This window comes from Amia ocellicauda, chromosome 5 (assembly GCF_036373705.1).
Source record: "Amia ocellicauda isolate fAmiCal2 chromosome 5, fAmiCal2.hap1, whole genome shotgun sequence".
NCBI classification, from domain to species: domain Eukaryota; kingdom Metazoa; phylum Chordata; class Actinopteri; order Amiiformes; family Amiidae; genus Amia; species Amia ocellicauda.
In genome coordinates this window covers 8,971,445-8,995,037 of record NC_089854.1, presented here as the reverse complement: position 1 = coordinate 8,995,037, position 23,593 = coordinate 8,971,445, and the positions used below count along the sequence as shown (strand labels likewise).

At 42.4% G+C, this 23,593-nt stretch overlaps 1 protein-coding gene across 3 annotated transcripts; it reads left to right on the top strand.

Annotated features, from left to right (window-relative positions):
* Positions 1-1,379: 1,379 nt before the first annotated feature.
* Positions 1,380-20,586, top strand: smpd2a (sphingomyelin phosphodiesterase 2a). 3 transcript variants are annotated; one of them, XM_066703591.1, is made up of 11 exons: positions 1,380-1,566; positions 3,168-3,347; positions 5,858-5,954; positions 7,401-7,477; positions 10,258-10,351; positions 10,546-10,635; positions 11,140-11,222; positions 11,489-11,621; positions 12,076-12,180; positions 12,762-12,924; positions 18,902-20,586. In XM_066703591.1, the coding sequence occupies exons 2-11, from the start codon at positions 3,301-3,303 to the stop codon at positions 19,300-19,302; spliced, it is 1,290 nt and encodes a 429-aa protein (XP_066559688.1). In that variant the 5' UTR covers positions 1,380-1,566; positions 3,168-3,300; the 3' UTR covers positions 19,303-20,586. The 3 variants fall into 3 exon arrangements, with proteins under 3 accessions (XP_066559688.1, XP_066559687.1, XP_066559689.1); XM_066703590.1 differs by having other exon boundaries at positions 3,164-3,347; XM_066703592.1 differs by lacking the exon at positions 1,380-1,566 and adding an exon at positions 1,606-2,702 and having other exon boundaries at positions 3,164-3,347.
* Positions 20,587-23,593: the final 3,007 nt, after the last annotated feature.

Sequence of the window (23,593 nt, the reverse complement as noted above, 5' to 3'; positions counted from 1 at the left end):
AAGAGACTTTCAAAGGGAGCTCAATGTGTTACCTTTTGGAAATGGTGTGTGATGTTGATAATGATGAGGTATGTTTAATGTATTTTAAGCTTGGGAGGGTGGGTGGGAGAGGGTGTTTTATTTTGTTGTTTTTTTGTTTTTCTTGTTTTTTTTATTTGGTGCATTATGGCCTTCCCGATTGTGCATTGCATTCTTGTATATTCTGTTGTCTGTGATGTGAGGGGTTGTATTATATAATCATTGTATTATGTATAATCTACCAATAAAAAACGCATGGTGCCTCTGGAGCCATTTTTCTTCTGAAAACACAGTGAACATGTGTTGACTGCACCTTTTTTCTTTCTCTTCTCTATTTTTGCCGTCAGCTCCCCCTTTTGAGCAGCCGTTGAAAACATTACAGCGTCCACCTAACTTTTTAATGCATCATCCCTGTTGTTTATTAAATACAACATTTTGATTATTTGTAGTAATGATTTTAAGGTTTCAAAGTGCTTCCATGGAAATAATGCACATCCGGATGTTCTGCAATTAGTCAACGTAAATAAGGCTTTGCGATGGGTGAGTATAAGTACTGAAGTAGTCCAGTTGAATGATGGTATGTTTAACCGTACAATCGTATAACTATTTAATTTACATTTGGAATAAATTAAAATCCCTATTTTTCAAAAACAGTACAGTAGTTGAGTTTATTATTTTTATTTAGATCACCTAAATATAGAAAAGTAGGCCCATTTCCATTATCATTATTTATATTCACTTCTAACCAATCTATTTAAATAAAATAAACATGCATGTTTTAAGTTAGACCTGCAGTTTTCACTGACCATGTTATTTGGGGATTCAATTTGTGTTTATTGTTCATTGCACTGTACTTATCAATGATATCTTGATATACTTTATATTTAAATGTCAGTAAGATGTGTAGTGGACACACACTTGCACTGAAAAATAGATACCATGTTGGCATTTACCACTTGGTAAAATATTTAAAAAATGTTCAGTTTTAATCAATAATACGTTTTTATTCCTTTTTTAGATTATTGTGCATAAGTTTCCTATTTCTGACATTTTACATATTTGTTTTAGTGCTTAAAAGTTAACTTTATATTCACCATCAATATAAAAGCTGCTGTGACTGGTGAATAGTCTGTGGGGTTTGACAATTATTTGACTACATTTCCCGAAGACAGTTCCGCATACTGAGGTTTGGTTTCGTGTAGCGCAGATTTCCCCGGTTCCCCGGATCTGCGCCGCCTCGCCAATGGGTTTGCGGGAATTCTGCAGATCTGCGCAGAACTGAGGACATCTGCGCTGCAAGAACGAGACCTGATTTCGCTCCGTTCGTCTTTCGTCATTGCTGATGAAACTGCAAGTCCCGCCATGCAATGCGCCTCCCTTTTCCTGCCTAGCGTTTCTCTATGGGCAGCTGTAGCTGTCAGATGCATTAGAAAACTGCAATAAACAAAGTGCAAGAGCCATGAAATAGACCGGCCACTGGCGAGGACAGACACGGAACCAGCCGGAGTCGAGGGGACCGGAAGTGCGGCTTTGTCTGACAATCCTACGGTAACGTTACAATATATATGAGAAGTTGATCCGGCTGCGTCTTTAATGTGCAAGACGGTTTATTGTGAACATCCCGTCACTGATCCCTAGGGCGATGTTATCAATCTGCATGTCTATGCGGACTTCTGGTACTTTCACAGATGTAGCTGTTGTCGTTCTTTGGTTGTAAAAGTTACAACGATTGGTACTGAGAGTGTGTGTAGCGCTACGCATTCAAACTAGCATGTGCACATACATGTCGATACAATATCTCTCTTACTGTTTTATTGCACTTTTTCATGTATCCTGCGTGGCCACCCATAGCTGACGTCACGTCGCCGTCCTCTAAGTTTAGTCCACTAAGCTGATAATGATGCTTGAACAAGCCAATGGCTCTCCCACTGAAATAAAAACCCTTAGGGAACCAAACCTGGACTTGCAACCAAGTTATGCATTTTATACATGTCTTAACTGAAACACAATTTTTGCAGGTGCATCAAAGTTTGCATCCAAGGTTAAGGGTTACAGATATTTTCCCTAGTGTGTTACTGCAGTTATGAAGGTTTACTCACTGTTAATAACGGCTGTCCATTGGAGGAAGATGTTTATATTAATATTACATCTGTAAAATTGGGAATATTCTTGTTTTACATGTACAGAAGAATCTTGATTCAGTAGCTTGAGAATCTAAATTGACCCAGATCAAGTAAGATCTAGAGTCAGACTGTATTGCAACAACACTGTTCTCCTGTATGAGTTTCATCTACCCCCAACTCTCCCCTCTCTTCCTTTTGACCTTGAAATTAATCTTTCTCACGATTCTTAAGAGTTTTAGAGGTCATGTGCTTCTTCTTTTGTTACCCCCCTTCCCCCCTTTCAGTAAGTCAGAGTATGTCGAGCCTTCGCTGGCTCTAACGCAGAAAGTGGGATGGGAGAGCTTTTGAAACCACAAACTTTTATTAGCGGAAAGTGGCTTACTGACATATAAATAACACTGCAAGGAGCGTCATAGAAGAAGCCTTTTGCAGGCTGTTTTAAGAGCATCCTGCATCCCCATTCTGCCTCATCATTTGTCTGTAATCTGCAACTAAGGGGAAACACACCCACAGTTCAGGCTGGCCGGGATATGACAACAATCTGCATTTTATTGAGAACGGGTAAGGTCTTACTGACTTTCTTTGCATTCAGTTGCACTTTTTTGCAGCACAGTCTTGAATTACAGCAGCTTGCTGTGCCATCCTTTGGTAGACCGCTCTACTGACAGTGAAAGGATACTCATGAAACTGATACCTTTTCTAAAGACTGCAGTGTGACCTTACCTTCTACAAGAGGTGCTGCGTAGTCAAAGCTTTGTCTCATTTATCCTTTTAGGGGACTTTTTTTCAACTATCCCAGAAATAAACCTTACTTATGTTTTTTTTCTTTTTATGTTTTCTATACATAAGTTGTATTAACTCTTTTCTTTTCATCTCGGTTTGGCATTTTGTGTTCATTCATATTATTATTTTCAGTGTCTTTTGCAAACATACTTATCGGTGTCCCGGTAGTTCTTGAGTAAGCAGTTTTTAGGAATGAGGGGATTAAAATCGGCCCTCACTCTATTGTTTTTTATTGGTAGGCAGTGTGCACTTTGAGCAGTGTCAGCAGGCTGGGCGGAGAGGGGAGCAATTCCTCGCTGATACTGCTGACCACATCCTCGCAGGCTCCTGCTCAGAGACGCTCAGGTTTTAGAGGTTCGGCTCCTGTCCTATTGCCATGCTGACCAGCCCGGTCAGACTGCGCGTGTTCTCCCTCAACTGCTGGTAAGTCAAGAGCTGCTGTATGTTCAGCTATAAGATCTCCAGGAGTCGTAGCATGTGTAAGACTTTGCTGTAGGGGTAGGTGTGTGTCAAACCGACCCTAATTTACTCAATTTCTCTAAATCAGTGATTCTCATCATAGGTAGTGTGGGTCAAAACTGTTTCAAGCAGTGGCCTCTCAGCTGCCCTGATATAATCCATAGACTGTGCATTTTGTATATTTATATATGTCTTTTTACCACACATTTCACTCTTTTCTGTTGTTGGAAATTAATACATGTAAATTAAAGTGCATTGTTTTTAATGTTTGGGGATTAGGAGGCTATATGCGGCCTGTGAAATATTTTACTGAGGAATACTAATTCCTCAAAGATAAAGATAAAGACTCCCCAGCATGTTCCATAAAGTAAACAGCATATTTTAAGCCATAATAGTGTTTTCTAAAATTTTAAAATTCTAAACGGCTACTTAATTATTTTTCGGGGCATTTTTGGACTTCTTTAGTAAAATGTTGCATTCAATTTCAAGTTTTGAAGTTTTCAAATTAGGGTTACAGTTTTGTCTTGGCTAAAATTCGTGTTAGACTTCACAGTTATACTTGGATGTAAGTTAGGGTTAGGGGTATATTTCTACTGAGTTAACTGAATTGGGTGTAGATTTATATGAGCCCAGCTTCAGGTGTTGGTTAGGGATGGGGTTCAGGCTGCTGTCTGGCCTTAAATGGGTCAGGTAACCTCTAATGTAACACAGTCGGTTATAGTAAAGAACCTCTAAATTCTGAACTGGAAAGGAGTTTTCAAAATATTAATGAGGTGTTAGGATATTTAATTTATTTTTAAGGTTGGAAACATTTACTTTTTTGAAATTTGTGACTGAGTTTAATTACATTTATTTTATAATTGTATTTGTGGTAGCATTTTTTATATCAATACATTCTTCTTGGCATCAGTTTACTTCCCTGGTCATGTATTATTAAGCCTGGCCTTACCTACTGCAGTATTAGGTTCAGTTGAAGGCGAGCACTCCACTTCCAGAGCAGTATATCTGAAAGTGTCTTTTGTTTGGTATGGTTTTGTTACTGCCTTAGTGCATAGAAGCAAAAGTATCAGGTCAATCCAGAGTTCAGTAATACAGCATTTTAAAGAAAGGACTTCAAATCTGTTTGCCAATTGAGAAATAATAAAATAAAAGATTATAATTGGTTTGGTGCAATCTCTTTTTTTCTTCTGGGTAAGCATTTGTGTAATACCTGCACTCTCAGGGGATTAATGTCTGGAAACCTTTTCCGTTAATTAACCTGCCTATCAAAAATGGAAAGGAAAGGAAACCTTGTAAAAAAATACCTTTTTTTGTATGGCTTCACAGGGCAACTATTCAGGTTTGTATTACATAGCACTTAGATTAATTTGAAGTTTACAAGTGGCAAGGTCTTAATGTGTGAATTCTACCTGTGTCTTTCATATTATTTCATAGAGCAGTATCACTGTAAGACACAACTTTGCGCTGATTACAGAATCAATTTTGGGAGTTGTACTGTAGTGCATGTGTAGATCAAGGCCGGGAACCTTAAGGGAGGAGAATGTGCTCCGTTGTGGTTTTGCCTTCCGCACACAAGTCACATTGTGTCTGGGATTTCTCCCCCAGTCAGCACTATTAGGGTGGTTTGATTTCAGCATTATAGGAAATGTGTGCGTGAGAGTGACTCATCTCCCAGATTTCTCAGTTAGCAAAACTGTGTTTGGGCCGAAAAAAAGGAACTTCCCAGATTATTATTTGTTCTCGTTAATTAATTTGGAATTGCCAATACATTTTTATTTCAAGCTTCTCTGTGTGGACTGGCTAATTGATGAGCTGACTTTAGTACTAGTACTGTATCTCTGGTACTACCACAGGAGAGTTGAAGTGTGTTGTGAGGATGTTGATTTCTTTATACACTGCAGCTCCACAGCGCAGGGGTCCCGTAAGCCACACGTGTCATGTGCCAGTTGCATGAAACTTGAGGTCATGGTAATCATAGTTATTGCTCAAATAATAAAAATAGCAGCAGTTCCCTTAAGCTGATCCCTTATCGCAAGGAGGACTTGAGGAACATTTCACTTAACTTGCCATTGAACTATAGGACACACTTTGAACACACTTCTGAAAATTAAAGAAACTGCATGACTTTTAATCTTTTCAGTGTTTTATCATTCATTTCTGGCAGGGGGCGGAGTTTGCATTAACCATTATTTGATAAAAGTGTGTGTTTTTTTTGCTCATTTTTTCTTTCCTGTCCTAAGTTGTTGTTTCTGAAGAGTATTCTCACATAAGCTTGGATATTCAAACCCTTTCCAAAAATAACAGGAACAGTGTTGTCGGATTGCCAACAGCCAAGCCTTTCTATTCCCAATACGCTAGATGTCTACTTGTTCTCCAAACACTTAAAAATCCGTCGGATGGAATTATTTTGTGAGTTCATATGAAGTTCAGATCCAGCTTAATGAGGAGGTCTTCTGTCTTTGTCTGTGTCCCAGGGGTATCCGATACCTCAGCCAGCACTGCAGGGAGCGCTATGAGATGATCGGCGAGTTACTGCAGAGAGAGGGGTATGACGTTGCAATGCTGCAGGAGGTAGGTATAGACGGGGGGGTGGGGGGCTCCCTGAGTTGTTTGCATGTTTTGAATTTGTCAAAATAGCCGTGTCTGATCTCTAAAATTTCACACCATCCACCCCCCCGATCGAGCTGTCAGCGCTGGCTAATGCCCCACGGCTACACTCAGTAAACTGGATTACTCGTGCAGCTTTTTGTTAGCCTTGGTACAATTACAATGTTCTTTCTTCTGTCCCTCCCTATCTATAAGATTTCTGTTTTTTCAGTTCATTCACAGAAATCTGATGACGACTCATGCATGCACTCAAGGTCATTACTGTGAAAGGTGCTGTCTTCTGTATCACCTGATGGCAGTTTGAAGAGTGTCATTTTTATGCAAAATAAATATTCATAAATGTGTGATATGTCATCAGATCCCTGTGTTTTAATTAAAAAAAATTATGTAGATCACCACTTCTGATTACAGCTTGAAAGGCAGGTAGGGAGAGCAGAAAGAAATATGGAAAGCCTAATCATTTGTCATGTGCATGCTGCAGTATATTACTAAGTGCATACTTTTGATAGAACAAAGAAGCTCAAAACAACAGAAGTCTGTAGAGAGAAAGTCACAGTTGTTTTTGAGAGAGAACCAAACTCTATATTCATTAATATAATGTCTTGTTACAGCTCAAAGCCGTTGGCTGTTCAAATATTTAACTGCCTGGCTAGCAATATCTTTGCATGGTTTATTGTCCTTTTATGACAGTATCCTTAGGATAAGACCTTTAGTCATACTTTGAGGTCTGTTTACTCTGTATGTATTGGGTAAATATTTAACACATCCATGTTTGTGGAGAATGGTTATCCTTTATTTTGTCTTTCTTCTTGATGTGTTTTGACAGAATATGTGGCAATGCTGTAAAAACATCTCGGCTAGTGGAAAAGTGGGTAATTAACAGCCATATGCCCACTATAGTAACAGTAGTGTGTTGTATTGCTACTTTTACTTAAACATAAGTTGTGCTGAGGTTATTGCTGATATAAATCATCTAACTGGAATCATTTAGGACATTCACTATCAGACTTTTCAGAAGAGCCAAATATCCTGTGTGTTTTATAGGAAATGAAAAATTCCTGCACTTAGAAATGGAAGGTATTCAGCCAATGTTATTAAATTAATTAAGTCAAATTGTACAGTTAAATCAAGTTTAATTAAATCCTCAAGTGGAATGAAATTCAGGAGTGAAAATCACTGATTTGGAAGGTGCATCTGACAGATGGTTTAAAATGGTTCATTATAACGAAATGTGGGGATTAAAAATGACCAGTTTAAATTCTGGTTGATTTGAAATCTGTGATGTCCGTACGGCCTGCTGAGGAAGTGTGATTATCACAACTTTGCCAAGTGAAAGTAAAGCCATGGGCAGTGAGCTATAGTTTGTGTTTTTCAGGCAGGCGTAGCATTGTTTTGCTTGTGTGTTCTCAGGTGTGGAGCGAGAAGGATTATACATTCCTGAAGAAAAGACTGACGTCCAGCCATCCCCATTCTCATTACTTCAAGAGGTAAATGGAAACTTCCCCTTACTATGCACAGTGCCATTGTTTGCTCTCGTTTTCACTGTTTGTTCTCCTTCCCCCATCTATTGTAGTCTTCAAAATGATTTCCATATGTAGAAGGCACACATGTAATACTGCTTCTCAGTCTCTTCAATCACAAACCTCTTTAACCCTGCATGTCATACTGTTGTATTTATGTCCTCAGTCTTTCATATATAATGAATGAATGAATGAATGAAGAGGCTATAAAAAAAGCATGATACTAGTACAGTAACTCCTTCCTACTGAATTAGCAGAGAATTAATAACTTATTTTACATTTTAAGGATTGGGTTGGAATAGAATGGTATTATAATGCTATGTAAGTACTGACCCAGTAATTTCAGACTCCATCCACTAGATGGCAAAAGGTACACGTGTTTGTGAATTAGTCTTTAATTTGTATTTTGTTTTTCTTTTTGCAGTAAGACATGTTTTTTAGTTTTGTGCAGGCAAAACAGCTATTGTGCCTATTGCACATAAGTGTGCATACTATTTCCCCTATGGCCTTCATAGCTTTTGGCTGATTGTTGCTTGCTGTGTTTGTAATTTATCATGTAGAACAAAAATCTAAACAAATCCCAGCGAACCTACTTTAATGAATCCCAACTAGTTTTAAAATTAGGCAGATGTTATTGACGATTTTAAACTTCATAGAAATGCTATACATTTTATCCCTAGTCTAGAGGAAGGACGCAGATTCCATGTTACTAAACTGATGTTTAACTTCATTACAGTAGAGCAATTTTAAATACCCAGTCAAATACCCATGCTGTTGTTTTTTTACAGTTCCAAAGAATGATTTTGCCACTGCCAAAGTTACATCGAGGAAACATCATCAGTAGTGTGGTTTAATAAAACCCAAACACACACTGCAATAAGTTGCATGAAGAAAAAAATAAAAACACTTATATACAAAATATAACCACTATAGCAAATGACGTGCTGGATTACTATATGTTTGATAGTGACACAGAGAGCTAAACATTTAAACAGGTGCTTATGATGTGATCGTCCACATCGGTCAGTGTGAAACAGTGCTGTACTGATTAAAACAGTTTATAGGCGAGGGGGCGAATAATCTGCCAAGGGATGGTATTGAATTGAATTTAATACACAAGTATATGACTATGAAAATGATAGTCTCCTCTCATTCTTTTATGTTCTTTTACTTAGGAACTTCTTCAGTCAGACTAGGGGCACACTCTTCAGTAGAGTACAGTATGCCCAGATTGCCGCAAAGTGTTGGCGAGGAAAAATCTAAACAATTCGGGTTTAAGTCATCTTAAGATGTGGATTCAGACTTGTTGTTTTTTGAGCTTTTGGCATGTTAGTAATGAGATCTGTTCCATACAATGTGTTGAGTTCATTAGGCTGCCGAGGGACTGCGGTGACTGGTCAGGGTTCGGGATGCTTGTCATAGCAGGGTGTACCTTAGTTATTTTGAGGGGCTGGAAGTAACCAGAGCCTGCCTAAGGGGGGAGAGCCACCGCGTACACAAGGAAGGAAGTCTTTTACGATTTAAACACTTTACATTAAGGGTATTGACTTTGAATAGCACTGAAGTGATAGTGTGTGGCCAAACTGGCATTTGTTGTTCTGTAAAAGAGGACAATAAGGAACCATTTCTAGAGCGACAAGACAAGTACATATTTTTAACCTTCTGCTTTCTCTCTCTTTTCTGCAAAACAGTCTTAATGAAGTCTTAAGACTGTTCTGCAACAGCATAAAATGCAGTCAATTCTTAGTGTGCTTCTGTACAATTGCAACATCAGGTCTTTTGACAATGCATCAAGAACCTGCCCGGGAACTTAACAGTTAAAGTCAATACAGTGGTCTGCACAGCATGTGGAGACTTAATTGCAACTATCGATGGTCACAAGTTGAGTCTGAAACAGGAGCTTTGCATTTGATGGGGCAGCAGGGCGCAAATGGCTCAGCTAGCTGGATAATGATGCCTATGGGCATGTTTCAACTAGACCACGTATTAAAGCTTCCTACTTATTAAACTTAATCTCCCCTTTGGAAATGAAATAAGTTTGCTTTGCAGGCTTTAATGAGTGTAGTAAAATAGAGTCCCCTTCTGTCTCAGATGTTAAGCAACAGCAAGTGCAATATCTGAAGGACTGAAGCTGTGAAGTTGAATGTGTATAGTGTGCAAATCTTGTGAATTGTGTAACACCAAATGTTCTCACAGAAGGCTTAACACATTGTCCTTTCAACCCAACTCTACTGAAACAGAAAAAGGCTTTCTGACAATATAAAATAATAAGCATAATAAAAATATTTTTTTTAACTGACTGGAGTATTTTTTCTTGTCTCCTACTTAGCTTTTAAGAGGATGTTATTGACTCGTTTACTCAAGACTGTGCTGTTGTGTATGTCAAGTCAATGGCAGCTCCTGTCTTGGGTTTGGATGCAAGTGTAATGTCCCAGTTCATTGTTATGCTAAAACACGGGGAAAGAAAAGGCACTGAAAGATAGGGGTGTTCTAGGCAGACTGGTATAAATAGCCAAGATGCCCATCCCCCAGTCTACCAGCTGGCTCCTAGAGACATCAATGAAACAGGGCTGTCACTTTTTGAGCTGTGAGAGGCATGGGCTTAGAATAAATAGGGACTACTTCACAGTGCATTGTGTATTTTTTTTTTTTTTGTATGGGTCAAGTTGATTTAAGAAAACTGTAAAACCAGGCAAGAAAAGCAGCAGAAATAATATTTATTTTCCATGTGTTTGTTCTGTTTTCAGTGGAGTAATAGGAAGCGGACTGGCTGTGTTCTCCAGGCATAAAATCCATGATGCGTTCCTCTACCGATATTCCTTAAATGGTTATCCCTACATGGTGAGATGATGTGCTCTTTTTTTAAAGTTACATTAACCAAGAAGCTATCCATGTGCCTGCCAGGTGCTGTTAGTCTGTTGATCATCATATATTTTTATCAGTGCCTGCCTGTTTGTTTATGGGTTATATTTTTAAACAGGCTCTGTTTGTTTATGGGTTATATTTTTAAACAGGCTCTGTTTGTTGTTCCTTAGGCCCACCACGGGGATTGGTTTGGAGGGAAGGCAGTGGGAATGGTCGTGTTAAACATCTGCGGGATGGTGGCTCATGTCTATGTTACACACGTGAGTCATGTGGTCACCTGTGTGGCAACAATCGGTTCCCTCAGGCCTGAAAGGCTTCCGGATTGATTTATTCTTTATTATTCACTACGGTATGTGCACATCTGAATATATAACCGCAAGGTCTCCTGCTTTTCACTCTACCCAAGCTCTAAATTATTTAATTGAACTGATGATTGAAATAACTGCTCTAAAATTGCCTCTGGTTCCCTTTAGCCTGTGTCTGTACAATCTGCACACCTGGGGCTCTCATAAAATTTCATTAAAGGACAGGACAGGCTCAAAAGCTTTGCCTACTAAATTGCTTGACAACCATCAACTAAAGCATAGAGCAAAGCAAACAGATTAAGAAAAGGGTTTAATGAAAAGTGTGATAAGCCTGAGTCACTAAAACATGACTTGGAACAAAATTAGACCCTGTGGTCCTCTAATATCAGGGTTTAGAAGCCTTGATGTATAAAAGGAAGCCGCTGTCAGTCTCACATCTCTGATGTTTCTTCTCTTTAGCTGCATGCAGAGTACAGCAGGGATAAGGATACATACCTACCTCACAGAGTTGTCCAGTCCTGGGAGCTGCTGAACTTCATTCGGTAGGGGAGATGTAATTTGTGGTGCCCTCTTGTACCCATAGCAAGACATACTAGTGTATTAAATGCTGGTAGGAGAATAAGTGGTAGTTAACAGGTTGAAATGTTTTTAAAAATGATTAATCATATTCAAAATGATTTATTAAAAAAATAAACATCCAGGACACCACTAGAGTTGATTCGGATATCAGTAAATGACTAAATCTAATTAGATCACAGATATGCTGCAAGCACAGATATTGAAACTGCCCTACTCCCTCTCCCTTTAGTCACACCGCTGGCTGTGCAGATCTGGTGATTTTAGGGGGGGATCTGAACATGCACCCACAGGACCTGGGCAATCGGCTGCTGCGTGGCTACACTGGCCTCCGGGACGCCTACACTGAAGCCGAGAAGTTTGATGTAAACTGTGATTCCTTTTTTGATTTGATCGCATACTAACAGCACATTATATTGGAAAATATGTGGAATAAAGCAGTGCTGTAAGTAAAAGAATAGTATAGTATATAAAATAGTATTGTATTTTTAATTGATCAGACATGGATGTGTATATGCTACCGTCGGCCTTTATGGAGAAGTTATTCTTCACTTGAATGCTTTGAAATTTGCTTTGATGAATGCTATTTCAGTGCTTGTATATTTTCTGATTTGTAGCAGCTGCTCTTCTATGCAACACTTTCGACATTCTTGGTTGCTCGAGAAGTTGTAGAAATGCATATAGTTATTTCCTGTTCAGGAAACAAGATCTGTCACTGATGTAACTGACGCAAAATGTGACAAACAGCTGCCATGAAAAAATGTCTTTGTTTTCCTCATCTGATGAGAAAAAGCTTGTCTGTGGTTCGTTTCCTATCAGGGCTGTGAAGAAGGCATCACGCTTATTGCCCAGAATCCGTTCATCAATAAGAAAGAGCTGGTGCCTTTTGAGAAAGGTGTCCGAATCGACTACATTCTCTTCAAGGTCAGTGACTAGGAAACTGACAGATATAAAAATCCAAACTCTATGGTGTAGCTTTCTCTCCGCTCGTATATATCTATCTAGATCTACATAAAGGCCAGCTAGATCTCAAGGAGTAGCCTTGAAACTTAGATAGTACATACCTCATACCCAAACACAGCATTGTCCTTGTTCATGTTGCATGAAGAAGGGTTGTCTTTAAACAAGCTGTCAATGTGTTTGGGATCTCCTTCTAAAGCAGCAGGCTTATGTATGGTTCTAAATTACATTACATTACATTATTTGTCATTTAGCAGACGCTCTTTATCCAGGGCGACTTACATTTGTACCCATTTGTACAGCTGGGCATTTTCCTGGAGCAATCTCAGTGAAGTACCTTGCAGTACCTAACCACTACTCCACAGTGCTGTAAATTACTAGGTTATGTATTTGAACTTTGTGTAATGTTGGGAAGATAGTATAGGAAGAGGATCCACAGCAGAAAAAGAAAAAGCTGTGACAATGTTGCTTGGCCAGAAACCAGCGGGGTCCATTTCAATGCAGTTCCAGGTCAGTTTGTGTGTTTGTGTTGTCCCCCCTCCCAGGGCTCTGGCAAAGTGAGTGTGAAGTGCGAGTCTCTCAGCACTACGAAGGGCTCAGTCCCTGGAAAGTCCTTCCCTTATTCGGACCACGAAGCTCTGAACGCTGTGCTGCTGTTGCAGAGAGAGGAAGAGGAGGCTTCTGGACAGGCGGACTGCTGCACTGGAGGTACACTATATTTTAATTTTCACAGGAGCGCTGTGCTAATAATTTCAGTTAGCTTTAGGGAAACGATAGGTTATTATCATAACCCCGGTTCCCTGAAAAAGAAAGACAGCCATTACCTAATGGGAAGAGCCTTCTGACCTGCCAATCATTGACCAAAGCTGCCCAATAGGGACTCTGCAGGCAGGAGAGACACCAGTGTCTGTGAAAAGTCTCCTCCTGACTGCAGCTCCCTGCCATTTCTTCATCAGAAGGTTGTCCGGTCGAGTGACCCCTGAAGAGTAATGGCTGTCTTTCTTTTTCAGGGAACTGGGGTTATGATAACCTATCGTTCCCTTTCAAATCGAAAGACAGCCATTACCTAATGGGAAGACTATACCAGAGTTGTCGCGAGTCCTGACACCTGACTAAAACTAAACCCACAATGACAAGGATAGCAGAGCCTCACAGCGCCTGAGGGCTAGCAGTTTGAAGTACCTGGGAGCCCAAGCTTGGGCGCAACCGATCCGCCACGTTGAGGCAGTAGAACCTTGTGAAGGACTGTTGACCGGACCAGGTCACAACATTGCACAGTTCAAGTGCAGCACCGTGAAAGAGCCCATGACGTGGCTTGTCCCATTGTTTAGTGCGCTGAAATATGTTCAGGCATGGGAACATTAGCAGTCTCGTAGGTGAGCCGGATCACGTGCGCCAGTCATTGTTTTGAAACCGCCCTCTGCTGTCCTCATCTGATGTATGTGGAGGGGGATGGAAAGACTCCAGGACAATAGGTTGGTTTATATGAAATGCCAACACGACCTTGGGCAGGAAGGCCAGGTTTGTCCTGTCGTTGCTTCCGAAGAAGATCAGACAGGCTTTATCCACAGACAAGGCATGAATTTCACTAATTCTCCTTGCCGACGTTATTACTACAAGGAAGGCTACCTTGAACGAGAGGAAACAGAGCTCTGTTGTGGAGATGGGCTCAAAGGGAGCACCGCTCAGTCCTTTCAGCACTAATTCCAAGTCCCAGGCTGGAATTGTGTCCCTTATCGGTGGTCTCGCACCTTTCAGAGACTGGATCGCCAGGAAATGGGTTCCTGGTGAGATATTGTCAATTTTATCATGGCAAGCCGGGATGGCAGCCAGATAAACTTTAAGCATGGATGCAGATTCAAGCAGCTGTTGCAGGAAGCACAGGATTGTAGATATGGGGCACGACACCGGATCCACACATCTCTCTAGACACCAGTTCTAGAAAACTGACCAATAAGTATATTGGGCCCTGGTGGAGGGGCCCCTGGCTGATTGCAGCGTTTCCACAACATTAACAGGCAGCCCCAGAGACGTCAGGCGGTGTCGCGAACCATCATTGTCTCGGCCACCAGGGGGCGATCAGGAGAACTTGAGCTCCTTCCTGGCGAATCCTCTCCAGTGTCAGTGGAAGAAGTGGGAGTTGGGGGAAGGCATACAGCAGTTCCTTTGACCCGAGCTCGTCCCAGCCTCTTCCAGATCTGCTCCACCACCTGAGGATTCAGTCTCCACTCTGAGCTGTCCGGACCCAGAGAAGTCTGCACGCCACACAATGTAATCTGGGGCAGTGTAGGCCTCCCTGGTGGATGATGTAGGCCACCACTGACGTGTTGTCCGAACCAGGATGTGTCTGTCTGCCAGACCATGGCGAAAATGGTGCAGCACCAGTCGCACCGCTTGCAGCTCCTGTACGTTGATGTGTGCGGCTGACCAGAGGCCGCTCCACACTCCTTGGACTCCTATCCCGTTCCATATAGCACCCCAGCCTGTTCCGGAGGTGGGTGCAGAGTGGAATTGGAGGGAGTATCCGTGGTCGTTCGCACCCAGGAGTCCGGCTGTGTCCCTTCAGGGCTTCGCAGGGGGCTGTTGGGCGTCTGTCTATTATTATTATTTTTATTTCTTGGCAGATGCCCTTATCCAGGGCGACTTACAACATAAGTGCAAAAATACAGAGAAGTACAAGGCATCAATCATTACAAATTCAACTTAGCTAAAACATAGCAATTCAAAATAATACATTTTACAAATTCCAATTACAATTTACACAAGTACAGTAAGAGACTTCCTACATCCTGGACGGTGAAAGCTAAGTGCTGTCAAGATGTAGGGTTACAGACTAGGGCTACGGGAAAGGGAGCAAGGAGGAAAACAGTCAAGAACGCGAGGAGCATAATAAGCTGAAGTGCTATCTAGCAGGGATAGAGGACTAATATTACAAGTGCTATCGGAAGAGGTGCGTCTTGAGTAAGTGCCGGAATGAGGTCAAGGACTCTGCTGTTTTGACTTCGGTGGGCAGGTTGTTCCACCATTTAGGGGCCAGGGATGAGAAGGAGCGGGCTCTGGAGGAAGGAGAGTGGAGAGGAGGTAGAGTTAGCCTTCTGGCACTGGAGGAGCGCAGTGGTCTGGAGGGGATGTATGGAGAGACGAGTGACTGAAGGTAGCTTGGTGCAGTGTGGTCAAGACAGCGGTAGGTGAGGGTCAAATGCGTGCCGCTATCGGGAGCCAGTGGAGGGAGCGGAGCAGTGGAGTAGCGTGTGCGAATCGTGGCAGAGAGAATACCAGACGAGCTGCAGAGTTCTGGATGAGCTGGAGTGGGCGGGTAGTGGATGCAGACAGGCCGGCCAGGAGGGAGTTGCAGTAGTCCAGGCGGGAGAGGACCAGTGACTGGACGAGCAGCTGAGTCGAGTAGTCGGTGAGGAAGGGACGGATCCGGCGTATGTTGCTCAGGAAGAATCTGCAGGTGCGTGTCAGCGTGGTGATGTGCTGGGAGAAGGAGAGCGCAGGATCGAGGGTGACTCCTAGATTTTTAGCGGAAGAAGAAGGAGAGAGTGTGGTGGATTCCAAGGGGATCGAGATGGGGAGGTCAGCAGAAGGTGAGGAAGAGTGGGGGAAAAAGAGGAGATCAGATTTGGAGAGGTTGAGCTTGAGGTGGTGTGAGTGCATCCAGGCGGAAATGTCAGACAAGCAGGAAGAGATGCGTGAGGGGATGAGAGGGTCAGAAGACGGAAAAGACAGGAAGATCTGGGCATCTTCAGCGTAGAAGTGGTAGGAGAAGCCATGGGAAGCGATGAGGGGGCCCAGGGAGCGAGTGTAGAGAGAAAACAGGAGCGGGCCCCTGACGGAGCCTTGGGGAACACCTGTGAGGAGAGGTTGGGGGGTGGATGAGGGGCCTCGCCATGTCACTTGGTAGGACCGGTTGCTGAGGTAGGAGGAGAACCAGGTGAGAGCAGTCCCAGAGATCCCAAGGTCAGCGAGGCAGGAGAGGAGGATGGAGTGATCGACGGTGTCAGATGCTGCAGAGAGGTCAAGGAGGACGAGGACTGAGGATTGGGAGGCTGCCCGAGCGCGGCTGAGGGAGTCAGTGACAGCCAGGAGAGCCGTTTCAGTGGAGTGAGCTGTGCGGAAGCCGGATTATAGAGGATCAAGGAGTGAGTATTGGGACAGAAAGTCCGAGAGCTGACGGTGGACTGCCCGCTCGAGAGTCTTGGAGAGTAAGGGAAGTAGGGAGACAGGGCGGTAGTTCTGAGGAGAGGTGGCATCAAGGGTTGGTTTCTTGAGCAGTGGGATGACAGCAGCTTGTTTAAATGCAGAGGGGAAACAGCCATAGACTGGCGTCCCGTCAGGTAACCCATGTACAGGATTAAGATGGCCAGTGCATTATTGGCCTGGACTGCAGAATACACTTTTTTCAGCATGGCGTCCGTTGTTCTGCACTGTTTATTAGGGCAAAGCGGTTCTTTGCCTAATATGGCATTCACCTGAACCAGCCTGGACACCAAGTCCCCGAGTTCCCTTTTCCACCCCCAATGTTGCGTACATGGCATCCGCCTGCCTAGAAGTCACAGAAGCAGATGCCGGCTTGTTCCACGTGGATTGCACAATGTTCACGTCATCATCAAGGAGGGGAAGGATCTCTGCAGTCTTCTCCCTCACAAACCGTTTTTGCGGAACCTCTTCCTGGGGGCACCAGGGAATGTCCACTGCCAAAGCCGCACGTCTCATCAGGGCTTTAAACTCCATTCTCTGCCCTTGTAACGACACGGAACTCGCCACCTCGGTCTCCTCTGTGATAGATGGAGGATTCGATATGCCCGAGCGTGACGCCACATGGGACAGCGCTTCTTCCAGTGGCGGTGGTAGCGGTGGTGGCAGCTGAGGGAGATGGTGAACATCCTCTTCTGCCGGAAGTCACGCAACCACAGAGTTCAGCATCTGTTGCTGGGTGTCCAGTCTGTGCAACAGCTCCCCCACTCCCCCAGTCGCGTTGCTGTCCGCTTCCGCTTCTGCTGCGGCGGCTGGCTGATGGTGAGTTCCTGGTGTGTGGTCTTCGTAAATGCCACGCAGTGTACACAGCCCCCTTCTCCCGTCAGTGCATTCTGGGCATGCTCCTCACCCAGAGAGCTCACGCATTTGTCGTGTCCATTGTCCGAGGGCAGCTTGCCCTGGCACCCGGAGCAACGGTGGAAAGCCCCCTTTGGCTTCATCCCGGTTAGAAGATCCATCCAGACCCTCTAAGTAGATTGACAGCTGTTGTGGCAGATGGACTTCGCTCCTCAGCGCTGATACTGTCCCCCTCGATGTTTAAGTCGAGGTTGTCGATGGAGCACGAAGGTCGACGGATGTGGTCACGGGGAGGCTGCTCCAGTGGAATATTCTCCGTCTCTGTCCTATCCTACACCACTCGAATCTGTAAGAAAGAATAATGGTACAGGAGGTAAAACCGTTTTCCTCCTGCCAGCAGGGCCCCTATTGGGCAGGTTTGGTACATGCTTTCAATGATTGGCAGGTCAGAAAGCTCTTCACATTAGCTAATGGCTGTCTTTCAATTTGAACGGGAACCTATACCTTCAAATTCTTTTGAAAGCTGAGGTTGATCAGGCTTGCTGAAGTGGCCCAAGGTGAGTTCACATTGTGACCGTTTTATAACTTAAGTGTTTCGGAAGATAACCAAAAATAATCATATTGTTTTGAAATAAAAGTTAGAACTTTTTGTGTGTTTTCATATTCTAATTGATACAGTTCTTTAATGATAAGCTGGCACTGTTTTTTATTGATCATGTGTATACAAAACCTGCAGAATGTTTTTCTAATAGAAGCAGGTGAAGATAATCTTGCTGTTATGTTTGTGGGTACTCTGTCTAACCCATGCAATAATGACCTAATAATACCCTGCATTGTTCTTTATCCAAATTGCCAGATCCTTTCAAAATGGCTTTTAATTAGAAGTGATCAAACCAGTTGTACCCAGGGTGTTTTTTATTATATTCATTTTTTAAAGAACCCCAAGGATATGGGAATGCATTAAAAGAAGGACATATCAGAAACATAAGAAAATCGAGAGGAGCCCATTTGCCCCATTGTGCTCCTTTGATGTCCATTAATAACTAAGTGATCCAAGGATCCTATCCAGTCTATTTTGGAATGTTCCCTAATTGTCGGGGTCCCCAAACTGGGGAGTTTGTTCCACATTGTAACAACTCTCTGTGTGAAGAAGTGTCTCTCCTGTTTTCAGTCTTGAATGTATTTAAGCCCAATTTCCATTTGTGTCCCTGGGTCCATGTGTCCCCACAGATTTGGAAAAGCTCCTCTGGTTGATGTGGTCAATGGCCATCATGAAAAGGTTCAGTTCCCTCAGTCTCTCAGTAGGACATTCCCTTCAGACCTGGAATAAGTCTGGTTGCTCTCCTCTGAACTGCCTCTAGAGCAGCGATATCTTTCTTGAAGTGGGGAGACCAGAACTGTACACAGTCTGAACATTACTGCCCTTGTTCTAAATTCTACACTTTTGACAATATACCCTAGCATTTTGTTTGCCTTTTTATTGCTTCCCCACATTGTTTGGATGAGGAAAGTGATGAGTCCACATAGACTCCTAGGTCTTTGTGAATTAGAAATCTATACATCTCACTCCTAAACCAGTAAGTCTCTCTCTCTCTCTCTCTCTCTCTGTGCCCCCTTCCCGAACCAGAAGTGCTACCTGCCCTGGTGGACATGGTCACTGAGGCGAGGACAGAGGTGAAGGTGGGGCTGCACTGCGTCGAGAGGATGCGCTACAGTGCGGCCCGCATGGGGGTGATGGGCCTGGCCTTGCTGCTGCTGGAGCTGGCCATAGCGCTGGTGCCCTGGCTGGCCCTGAGCGTGGAGCAGCCTTTCCCCAGGGCCTCCTTCTACCTGCTGGGGCTGCTGTGCTTCGCCACCCTGCTGCTCACCCTGGTACTCTACATCTTCTACACCACCCAGGTCAAGGCTCTGCAGGGGGCTGAGGACCAGATGAGGCTGGCAGTAGGCGGCCTGCAGGAGAGACTGGAAGGCCGCCCGCTGTGCCAGCCAGGAGCCCCCAATAAACCATCTGACAGCCCTGTCTCCTGAACCCATAGCTGGGAGAAGACTGGTTCCATTTCATTGATTGTCCTCAATTGCCGTCCGGCTCACAAAGCAATCCATCTGGTTCCATGTACAGAACTGAAAGCAAAACATCTCGGAGCTCCGCACAGTGAATCAGCTGCTGTGAGGAGGAGGATGGGACTACAGCAACAGTAATCTCCATTCTGACTTCCACACTCCATTCTCTGAGTTGTCTGAATACATTTCTGTATGTATGTATGTATGTATGTGTATATATATATATATGTGTGTGTGTGTGTATGTGTGTGTATAAATTTGATCTCACTCCACTATTGGTTCGGTGATTTTGAGAAGAAGAAATTAAAGCACAGATGATAAAACTTGTCTTGAAACCTGCCTTCGGGAAGGCTTTGTCACACATGGTTGACCATTCCCTTCAGTTTAGTGTTTTAGAAACAAAAGAAGGACCAGCAACGGTTTGAGACGGTTAGCTGAAAGGATTGAACCTGGCAGCAGGAGCTCAAGGTAAATGATGTGGTTTGGATTGAGATGAAGCAAGCAAGAACATCTTTTCTGTCTATTTTTAAACATTTTTATTTAATTAATTTGTTTTAAGCCAGCAATGTATGCTTAGAATAATTGTTCTTAAGAGTAGTTCACTTACTGTAAAGCACTTACTGTAGCCCAATCTATTTTGGTTCATCCTGTTTCTTAATAAGTTACAGTGTTCTTGTATTTAGAGAACAGAGATGGAAGTTTCCTCTTAAAATTGGATATGTAATGCAGGCATCTGTAATGACACTGCATCCTTCAGATGTTAACTCAACATGGAAGAGCTAGAGAATTTGAAATTAAGTCAGTCAAGAAATATATATTTTAAAGAACATATTGTGTGGACTTGACACGTATTTGGATAGAGGAATGAGGTTGAAAATGTATCCAAAGCCTCATCATCAACCAAATATCTCTCTCTCACTCTAGCTATATACATATACATACACAGAGACACATATATATAGTAATCTGCAAAAGCTTTGTAAAAACAAAGCTTGAAGTAGATCCACAGTTATAATGATCTAACTTGATCTAATGGAAGACCTCAAAAGAAGAGTGAAAATGGATGATACATTTTGATGAAACAGCATGCTGTTGAAAGGAAATCCAACCCTTTGCCTCAGGAGAAAGATCTGGTGAAGATGTTACAATGGTAATGGCCAGACACATTACAAGAAGTACAGACCAAAGATGGATTAAGGAAGGTGTAGAATGGAGCCCAAGAGATTAAAAAAAAAAAACAAGGAGACCACATAGAAGATGGGAAGATGAAATAGATTTGCTGGTGTGACCTGGAAAAGATAAGCTATGAATGGAAACATCTGTCATCCAGCAGTGGATCAACAAATGATGATGGTGAGATCTATATATCTATCATCTTATCAATGTATGTCCATGTAGTTACTCTCATCACAACTATATATATAACTTATACACACACAAACATAGATGGACACAGATCTATTTACACTGCAATCCAGACTAAACTGCAACTTTTTTCCCCCCACGTTTTGCAAGCCCTCTGATCCTGATTGAATCTGATAGTACTGGTTGAGGAAATGGGCCATTTATTAAGTACTGTATATGTCTTAGTATTTTTATGCGATTCAATGAGTTGTATTAAATATTGACAAGACATACCACATTTAAACATTTGGTTGTTTATATTGCTATAGACACTGGTATATATGTGTAAAAGATGATTTGGCTATGTTTTCTAACTCCTGCTGTGTGTGCTTAAAAGAGAAAAATATACATTCCTCTTTTCCATACTTCAAATTGTTCTAAAAAAATGTACCCATACGATTGTATGTTCTATACTAAATAGTTAACAGGCTTAACACATGTAATTTTCTCTCACTGAAATATCAGGTGTTTACGCTATGTATGTACAACACTATGATATATGTATCCATTATGTTTTGTGTTATTTAGAAATGATAGATTCCTTGAAACTTTTAACATGTATGAAAACCTGTATCTAATCTTTCAAATTATGTTTTTTCCTAAATAAAATGAGTAGAACAGCAATGTAGTTATAACAACAAATTTTATGAATAAATGAAATACTATACAATAAGGTGGATTTTACTTTTGTACTTTAGCCCTGCTCAATTAGAGCAGTCTTTTGAATTTCAGCCTTTGCTAAACCTAGGCAGTTGGCACAGGTCTACAATTCTGTACAAAAATGTTTTGATTAAAGTTGTTTGTGCTGTGTTTCTGTGCTGTGGATATGCCATATCTTCAAACAACTATAAGTCAAGCCCTTTGTGGCTCACCATGCAGAGTGCTAGTCTCAAAGGTGGACCATCCTGAGTTCAAATCCCAGTGGAGCCCCTGTCTTCTGAAAATTGCTTGTGTGTTGTTTTAATGCCACAGGGGGCATTGTGAGATTGAAATACCGGATATTTGATGACTTTGCAATGAGAGTCCTCTGTGGTTAACTGTACAGTGTGCTGGTCTTATAGCCAGCAGGACCTAGGTTCAAATCCACACTGAGGAGCTTGCGGTAAGTATATTAAGGTAGGTGTGTATTGGGGGAGTATAGGAAGAGGAGTGGGGAAGGTCAGTGTAGGATAGGGGGTTCTATTGGAAGAGGAGGTGGGTAGGCAAACATTAGATAGGAGTAGTGGGCCAGGAGATAGATAGGGAAGGAGTGGGCTTGATTGAGGAGTGGACCAGTCTAGGGTAGCATGAGAGTGGTGTAGTGTGAGTTGCCAGTTGAAGGAAGAGAGTAGTGGGCAAGTATAGCAAGAAGATATATTGAGTGGGCTGGTCCTGAAGGAGATAGGGAGTAGTCTGGAGAGGTGCCAGTTTAGTGAACCAGCTGCACTAGTGGGAGGAATATAGTTTATCTCCCACTCTGCTACCTAGGCTGGATCAGCCAACGCCTTACCCCACATCTCAAGTGGCCCATACCGCTTCTCCTTATTTCACCCTGTACCAACCCACTATTCCTAGTGCTACTGCCCCACCCTGCATTTTATATTTTATCATCACTGCAGCATTGGACCACTCACCACTCCTCATCAACTAGCCCACTCCTTATCCTCTCTCACCTTGTATAGACCCACTACTGGCCTTCCCCACCACATCATTCTCTCTATACATATGTACTTACCTCAGTCACAAGAAAGCTCCACACCATGGATTTGAACTGGGGTCCTGCTGGCTACAAGACCAGCACTCTGTGCCATGAGCCACAGAGGACACCTCTGTTAAGTGATCAAATATCCAATATATGAACCTCACACCTCCTGACCCTAAAACAACAGATCAACAGATTTCAGAAAGACGATACTGCACCAGATTTTGAACCCAAATAATGCTAGGTTTCAGGCCAGAAGTTCATGCAGTAAGCCATAAAGCATTACATGGTTGGTTGGTTGGTTGCTTGAATATCTTGTATTTGAACCTCACACTGCATCTCCTTACCTTAAAACAAAGTACTAGTTCATGATCAATAGATTTTCAGAAGATAGGTGTTCCACCAGGATTTGAATCCATGACCTGGTAGCTTCTAGACCAAAATGCCGTGCAGTGAGCCACAAAGGACTAGCAGTTTATATGCTCAGAGATCTGGTATATCACCCTTACTTTGCCCCTTCTGACATTAAAACATATCAGAATCAATACACAAGTACAGAAATTCAGAAGATGGGTGCTGCACCAGGATTTAAATACTTGTGAATAGATCAATGGATGGAATAATTTAAGATTTGAACAGAAAAGTATTTTTTTTTTAATGCTACCTAGAAGGGACTCCATTGCTTTTTTTAGTCATTTATTGGCACAGATGTATTCTGTTTTTTTTCCTTGACGCTGTATGTGGCAACTTTAACAGTCATATTTCAGACAAGGATGGCTGTATGAATGACATTGATGGTATCTTACCAATATTTTTTTTAGCTAATAAACATGGGAAATCTCTCATTGAATTCCTTAAAGACTCACAGTGTATTTTAAATGGCAGGGTCAATCCTGCAGATGATAACTTTACATCTATATCAAGCTAAGGAAAAGCAGTGGTTAATCATATTATAATACCTCATGCTTGTTTGACTGCAGGTGAGGAATTCAAGGTGATTTCTGTTCAGGACCTTCTGGAGTATAACCCAGGCAAAAACATGTTTCTTTTTTGTTTTTTTCAACTGATACATGTTGTACTGCCCTAACAGAACTTATTAGGAATATTGAAGCTTGTCAAAAAACTCAAGATGATATTGATGGTTTATTGTGTGATGTTTTGTAAAAAGAAATG